Consider the following 8,027-nt stretch of genomic DNA (forward strand, 5'->3'; position numbering starts at 1 on the left):
TAAAATAAACACAAAGTCTTTGTTTGAATTTAAATAATCATTACCACTCTTGGGTAATATTTTAGACGTTTTGTTCACTCTATCTATTTCATATTCATATTCAACTTCATAATCCATTTTCATATACATTTCATAATTATATATAATATATAGGTATGATCTATTAAATATAACCACTAAATAACTAAACTAATTTACAAAAAACGAAATAGCATGCTTTACAATAACTCACTTGTTTAGCTTATTTATTTAACTTGTAATGTTCTTTGAAAAGCAGCTAAAGCCATGGCCTTAAGTTTGTCACTTGTTTGTGGTATATTACGTGATATTTCACATTCACGCGCTGGCAGACCACACAATTGTCTACGTAATTTTAAATCTTGGCGTGCACTTAATGCTCGACTATTAATGCCGCAAGCATTTGTAATCAGTTGTCGTCTCTCTATTTCAGCTTTACGTTGTGAAACTTGCATACAAGCTAAGGGTGGTAAAGAGTCTACATTAAATGTTTCTGTGGCTGTTGTATCTTCTGCTAAAGGTTTAACATCTGTCTTATCATCAACTTCTTCTTTGGGTTTGATGTCGGAAGTACTGTCATCGTTTTCAAGAGCAGTGGCTTGAGAGTCATCGTCTAAAGTGGATAGCGAAGATACTTCATCTTTAATTTCCGTCTTAATGTCAACTTTTGTTTCGGTTTTAACCGTTTCAGCCTTTAATTCTTCATCTAATTGTTGTTTGGCCTCGTTTAGTAAACGTTTGGCATATTCCTCGCCAGCCATACGCATAGAAATGCCTACGTCTAAAATAATACGATGAGGTTGCCATTTCTGCTTAGCTGTGGTAGCTTGATTTGAGGGCAAACGTTTGGTTTCAGCCACCAGAGAAGACCAGTCAACGCCTAAAGCATCTCCCACACCTAAACTCATAAAATGTAGTTATATTTAACCAAATATGAAATTATGAGTTTTATTATGTACTCACCTTTGGCAGCTCTTTCCTCTTCTAATTCACCATCTGAAATTTCTTCAAAGTCCATAATTTCTTCCTCCTCTCCCTTATCGTCTCCGTTGTCTTTACTTTCGGGCTTAGTTTGTGAATTCGAGTCATCATTTTCCAATTTTGTCTTCTTTTCGGTCTTATTAAGTATATCATCATCACTATCACTGATTTCACTAAGTTCGCCACTATTCTTTTTCTCTTTTTGCTCAGCAGTTGCATCTCCTGCAGCTGCAGTTTGAGATGTTTCTTCCTTTAGTTCATTATCTCCCACAATTTCACCGGCTTCTGGTTTATCATCATTCGATTGTGGTCGATTGCTACTGACCTGTCCTAAAATACTGGGATTGGTGGTAGCATTGGCTGCACTTTGAGCTGCAGCTTTGGCAGCAGCAACAGCTGTTGTGGCGGCCGCAACAGCACTTGCTTGAGCAGCTGCCTTGGCTGCAGCTAAAGCGGCTTGTTGTTTCTTTAATATATTGGGGTTAGTATAGGTCATGTTCCTTTTATTGGGAAAACGTGCCATAGGCCCGGCACCATGGAAACCACCTGGCGGTGGTACGGGTAGATTCATGAGAGCAGGAGGATGGTGGGGTCTAAAGCCGTGACCTCCTGGTATACGTTCACCATGATCGATATGGCCTCCACGACCGCGATAACCACCACGACCACCTCTATCACTACGTGGATGATGCATCATGGGACCGGGTGGACCACGTTGATAACCAGTACTTGGACCCGGTCCTTCGTCGCCTTCACGCCATTCATTAGGATTCCAAGGACGGCCTAAAGGTCCTGGTTTTTCACGATTAAGTGGCATCTCTCTTTGATCATGTTCTATCCAATCGCGTTTTGGTGTGCCTTCGGATTTCTTGGGTGTATCAATTTGACCCTCCTCAGCATCCCAATCGGGTTCCGAAGGTGGACGCTGCTCTCTTTGTTGTATTAATGGTGGAATTTTACCTACTATTCCCACACCGCCACCACGTTTGGGACCTCCCACAAAACCAATGCCACGTACTGGAGGTGGTGGACCAGCATCATCACCCTGCCATTCGCCACGTTCCCGTGGTGAACCCCACTCATTGCGTTTCCAATCTGGGCCAGGTCTACCTACAAAAGGTGGTCTTTCACGACCCTCACGTGGTGGTAAACGTTCGCGTTCATCGGGATACATTCGTTCAGCATCAATATCACGGTAATCTCTAGGATGTTCATGCAATTCGCGTTCTCTTAACTCACGTTCAGCCAACCATGCCTCACGATTCATGGGATGTCCGCGAGGAGCACCTTCATCTAAATAAGGTCTCTTATAAGGACGCTCGCGTTCATCTTCTGGGTATAAATCACGGGGGTCGGGACGCATACGACTGGTACTGGGACCTGCATATTCACCAGGACTCAACTCACGGCGTCTAGCCAAATATTCACGTTCCCTTAACAACTCTTCGCGTTCTAAATGACCACGACGTTCAGGCTCTAAAAGAAACAATTAATGAAAAACTTGAAAATTTACTATTTGTATCAAAACATTTAACATACCATCCTCGAAATCAGGTTCCCCCCTATGCTTTCTAATGTAACCATGATCATAAGGATCCATTTCTCGTTTAACACGTTCAATAGAACGTTCTCGAGTTTCATAACCACGTACTGGTGGTATATCACGTTCTGGTCCCCGCGGTAAGAGACGTTCGGCACCTAAAGGTTTTCCATACTTTTCTTCCTCCTCTCTACGCAGCTTTTCGCGAGCTAAACGCTCACGTTCTCTTTGACGTTCTTGGCAACGGGCCAAGGCATCGGCACGTTCTTTATCACGTGCTGCTTCCCTCTCACGGCGTTCACGTTCTCTGGCCATATCCTCATGACGCAATTTATGCTCATGACGTTGCCTTTCTCTCTCAGCTGAAGGAGTACGGTCGCGAGTTCTAGTTTGTATGATAATCTTTTCTCTCGACATCAATTGGTGATGCATACGGGGTGGAGACTTTTGTCTTTTAACATCTTGGTGTATGCGTATTTTTGTTATTTTCGTTGGCGACCGACTGCCCACACGATGGTGTTCCCTTTCACGTTCTCTTAGGGCTGCCCGGTGCTTTTCTTTTTCCCTTTCACGTCGTTCCTTGCTAGCTGCACGCAAATGCTTACGTTCGGCCAACTTCTTTAGCTTAGCTTGTGTGGCCGGTGACAGAGCACGATGTGAATGACCACTTAAGGCGGCCGCTGCAGCAGCGGCTTTTTTCTTCAATTTTGCCTCTTTTAATTTACGTTTCAAATGATTACGTTTGGCCTCCAATTTTTTCTGGCAATGATCACGTTTATCTCGTTTGTGCCTCTCATCACTGGAACTAGTTGATCTCCGTAGAGCACCCGATTGTCTAGATTTTTTATGACGATGCCTACGTTCGCTGTCAGAACTACTGTAGGAACTTGAAGATCCCGAATCAGAATCTGAACTACTGCTGCTTTCACTACTCGACTGAGCCTGACGCGATTTTTTATAGCGTCTCAATGCCTCTTTGGACTTTTTATCCATTGTAAATAAATTTTAGAATTTCAGAAGTAATTTTAAATGGATTTATGGTAAATTAACTGAAATTTTCTGTAATTGTTTCACTTTTTTCCAATCAACTTTTCACGAAAAATGGCGACGCACAAATAAAAATAATTTCTTTGAGCTGTCAACATAAAACTTCGCCGTCAAAAATTTACGATGGTAGCGACGGCTTAAAATTGACTTTATGCCGGCTAAATTTACAATTGTGTTCCTCCAGTTTTTAGGACTTGGGTAATATATATATATATAATTTTTAGAACTTTTTGCTCCGGTTTTGTTTACAATAATTTTTTTATATTTTATTTATATTAATTATTGTTTAACACATTTAAAAATCACTTTTCTTAAATTTGATGTAATTATTCGATCGTAATTACATTTTTTCCTTTTTCTAGCGTTTTTTATATCTAGCGGGATTTTCCCACCAAAGAGTTGACAACATATGTATATGTCAGCATGAAAGAAGAAGATGAAGGAAAATTGAAAAGAAACCAGTTGAATGTTGTAAAAGTGAGACATAAAACGCAAATTGTTAAAACTTCATTACAAAATTATGAAATTTTTGTTAATAAAAACAAAACAAATTGACAAATTTTACTATAAACATATTACATAATATACGTACTTAAAAAGACGAATAAAATTTAAATGAAATAAACAAAAATATAAACAATTTAAAAACAAAACAAAGTAATTGTTTCTGTCGCTAACAAGAAAAACTAACACAAGCAAATTTTAAAAAAGAAAGAAGAATAATGAAAAAGGCAAAACAAATAAATGAAGACGAGTGAAAAAATTTACTTAAAATATAATGATTTGATAATAACTTCTTATAACATATAGAAGAAAATCAATTAATAAAAAAAGAAAATATTGAAGTAAACAATTGATTGATTGTACAATACATTGTATGTATGGATGAATGTGTATATGTATGAAGAAACAAAAAAAAAAAACAGAAGTAAAAGAAAATAATAAAAGACGTGTGAGCGCTACTGACAGTGACGTATTTAGTAAAATCGTGCCGTGTATATTTGTTTTTGTACAATAAATTATTATACTTTTGTATTTATATGTATGTATAGATGTGTGTGTTTATATATCTCTTTCAATTAGAGAAAATAAATATTAATAAAAATACATAACAAGGAAGTTAAAAAGGAATTATAAATAAGAAGAAGCAGAAGATTTGGTGCTGCTGCTTTTTTGTGCAAATTCACATTTTCAATTTACTTTTATTTTATTTGTTATATGGAAATCAAGTGAGTGATAGATAGATATGTGTATACTACGGTGAAAAGCAAAAAAAAAGGAAAAATAAATTCTTAAACGAGATTTTTCTTTAAGCTTTTTTTATTTTTGCTAAAAATAGCAACAGTTTTTCTTGCAACAATTTTTGTTCTGCCACTTTTTTTGGGCTAATAAATGTAACCAAAAAACAAAATACATACTTTTTTCAATACAATTTTGATTTACATTAAGAAAAATAAACGAATTGCAACAAATATTTAAGTTTATAAATATTTCAAATATTTTTTCTAAAAAAAACGTGTTTTAATAAAGTGAAATCTTAAAAAAATATCAAAAACATTAAAAGTGTACGTGTGAGTGTGTGTACAATATGCTACTGAAATTTACTAAAACAAGTGGAACTGGAGCTGGTTCCAGTTCTTCCACATCATCATCTAGCATGGCTGGGACTTACATTGCTCGTGGAACAGGTTTGTTTGTTTTTAATTTTTCTTTATTATTAATTTTTAATCCATTGACCAATTTTGTTGTTTTCTTGGTTGTTTATATTTGTTTTACACTAAGCATAATTTTAAATTTATTGTTTTTTTTATTTAGTAGTAAAGACAAAATACATATATTTGTTTGTTTAAAATTTTATGGGATTATTTTTAAAATGTGTTTTTTTTAAGAAAAACAATAATTTATTGCTTTTTCATTTCTTTTGCATTTGATTTTAGAGTTACCAGAGTTTTTAGTTGATAAATCCTAAATTAAAGATATTATGCGCCAAACGTAGACCTTGTATATTTTCTAGACTTTTTTACAATTTTTATATTAGTTATAAGGTTCTATAAATCGGATTTCAAATAATCATACAATCGACTTTTTGTCGAAAAATCGAAAAAGGTCGGAAAATGTCAAAACTCGTAATTAGTAGAAAAAAGTCAAAAATCGTCGAAAATTTAAAAAAAGTCAAAAACTTTAAAATAGTCGGAAAAATGGAAAAAAGTAAAAACCTAGTCGAAAATAGCCAAAAAGTCAAAAACTCGTAGACAGTAGAAAAAAGTCAAAAATAGTCAAAAATTTTAAAAAAGTGGAAAATAAAGTCAAAATCTCTTAAATAGGGTACTATAAATCGACTTTCGAATAATCGAACAATCGACTTTTTGTCGAAAAAAGTCGAAAAGTCAAAGTCGACTATTTTGTTTCAAAAAAGTCGATAACTTGAATATCGTCTATAAAAAAAGTCCATTTTGTTAGTAAAAGTCAAAAAATGTCGAAAAGTCTGAAAGTCGAAAAAGGTCGAAAAAGTCGAATAAAGTTGAAAAGTCGTAAAAAGTCGAAATGTAGGAAAAAGTTGAAAACTCGAAAATTTTAGAAAAAAGTAGTCGAAAATTTAAAAAAAGTGAAAAAATGTCAAAAACTCTAAAATAATCAGAAAAACTCGAAAAAAGCAAAAAAATAGTCGGAAAAAGTCGAAAATAGTCAAAAAGTCGAAAAAATCGAAAAGTCGACTATTTATAAAATACTTATAGTCGAAAAGTCTAAAAGTCGACTTTTAATTAAATGAAAAAAGTCGAAAAATCGACTTTTCATAAAATGCAAAAAATTGAAAAGTCGACTTTTCGTTTCACCTATAGAACCTTTCTCTAAAATCGGAAAAACTAAAAAGTAGGAAAAAGTAGAAAATTCGAAAATACATAGTAGAAAAAAGCCAAAAAAGTGCAAAAAAGTCGGTTTATACGTAGAGGGTAGAACATACATATCTACCTTTAACAAAAATACTCTTTCCCATAATTTTTAAATATAGAATATTTCACTTTATCCGCGTTTTTTGATTCTTTCCGACATATTTCTTATAAAATCTTTGATTCCCCTTATCGACTTCTGCATTTTACAAAAATTAAAATGTCTATAAATATAACCTCACTTTAGAGGTATTTTAAAATCAATCATATAAGTTGGATTCAAACAAAAAACCAATTAGTTAAAATCCTGAATAATTCCCTAGAATCAGAAGTCAATCTGGCATGACTACAGGCAGCACTTAAAGAAAAATATAAATATTGTTTTTTTTTCTTATCAGATATCTTTAACATTTTAAAGAGAATATTTTTATAAGCTCTTAAAATTTTTGTTTCTCTTAAGGACAAATAAATATAATAATTTCTTTAGTTGTTAATAAGATAAATTAAAATATTAACTCACATTATTACTCCAGATTATCATATATTTTGCACAAAAAAAATTCATTTATTCTAATAGTTTTAAATTATTAGAAAATAAGAAATTAATTAACTTCTTTTAGTTTCAATAAAATTTGCAGTATTTTTAATAAAATATACAAAAACAAAATTTCTAAAAACTCCATAAAAATAACTTTGTTTCCACATTACTAAATAAAACTTTTAAATAAATTTTAAAACTTTCAATTTTATGTTTTTGTTTTATGCTCTAATTTTAGCAAAATCATTTATTAGCAATCTATAAGATGTTTTTTTTTTTTTTAATTTTTCTTTAAGTGTACCGTAGAAATATTTATACACGACACTATAACAGTTTTCTTTAAGCCACACAATAAATATACACATTGTTTTTAATTAAATAAAGTACTTTTAGGGATTACTATTTATTTAGACCTAAATACTTTTCTTACAAAAACAAATTAAATTTCTTATCAGAATTAATTAAAAATTCGAAATATTTTCTTAATAAATATGTATTAGGATATATAATAGATTAGTATAGGAAAATCTGAAAATAATTTTAATTGAATCACAGTAAATTAACATAAGGGAAATTTTTTACAATTGCAAGAATTAATTTGCATAAAAAGTATTTATATTTTCTATATGAAATGAGCGATTGTATATGTGTGTATATGTATGTATTTCTGGCCAATAAATTGATCATAATGTCATGATTTATTAAAAATTAAATTGAATTTTAAACGTATGAAGTCTAAGTATACAGTTGCAATAAAATTAATAGTAATGGATCTCAAATATATTACATTTACTTTGGAACTGGTAAGGATTAGACTATAGACTACCAGACTAATGACTAGACTATACACAGACTAGACTAGATTAGATTAGAGATAGACAACACTAGACTATAAACTAGACAAGAGTAGACAAGACTAGACAAGACTAGACAAGACTAGACAAGACTAGACAAGACTAGACAAGACTAGACAAGACTAGACAAGACTAGACAAGACTAGACAAGACTAGACAAG

The 8,027-nt window shown here is 32.7% G+C and overlaps 2 protein-coding genes across 2 annotated transcripts in view; one reads left to right on the forward strand and one right to left on the reverse strand.

Annotated features, from left to right (window-relative positions):
• Positions 1-20: 20 nt before the first annotated feature.
• On the reverse strand, positions 21-3,682 carry LOC111675234 (fl(2)d-associated complex component). The gene is made up of 3 exons (XM_023435960.2): positions 2,539-3,682; positions 982-2,475; positions 21-916 (listed from the first exon to the last, which is right to left on the reverse strand). The coding sequence occupies exons 1-3, from the start codon at positions 3,530-3,532 to the stop codon at positions 246-248; spliced, it is 3,159 nt and encodes a 1,052-aa protein (XP_023291728.2). The 5' UTR covers positions 3,533-3,682; the 3' UTR covers positions 21-245.
• Positions 3,683-4,021: 339 nt separating this feature from the next.
• Positions 4,022-8,027, forward strand: part of LOC124419012 — a 69,118-nt gene continuing 65,112 nt past the window's right edge. The window contains exon 1 of the mRNA XM_046947119.1: positions 4,022-5,274. Within this exon, the coding sequence (XP_046803075.1) occupies positions 5,175-5,274 (100 nt within the window). The 5' untranslated portion in view covers positions 4,022-5,174. The remainder of the gene's footprint in view (positions 5,275-8,027) is intronic.

This window comes from Lucilia cuprina, chromosome 3 (assembly GCF_022045245.1).
Source record: "Lucilia cuprina isolate Lc7/37 chromosome 3, ASM2204524v1, whole genome shotgun sequence".
Classification (NCBI taxonomy): domain Eukaryota; kingdom Metazoa; phylum Arthropoda; class Insecta; order Diptera; family Calliphoridae; genus Lucilia; species Lucilia cuprina.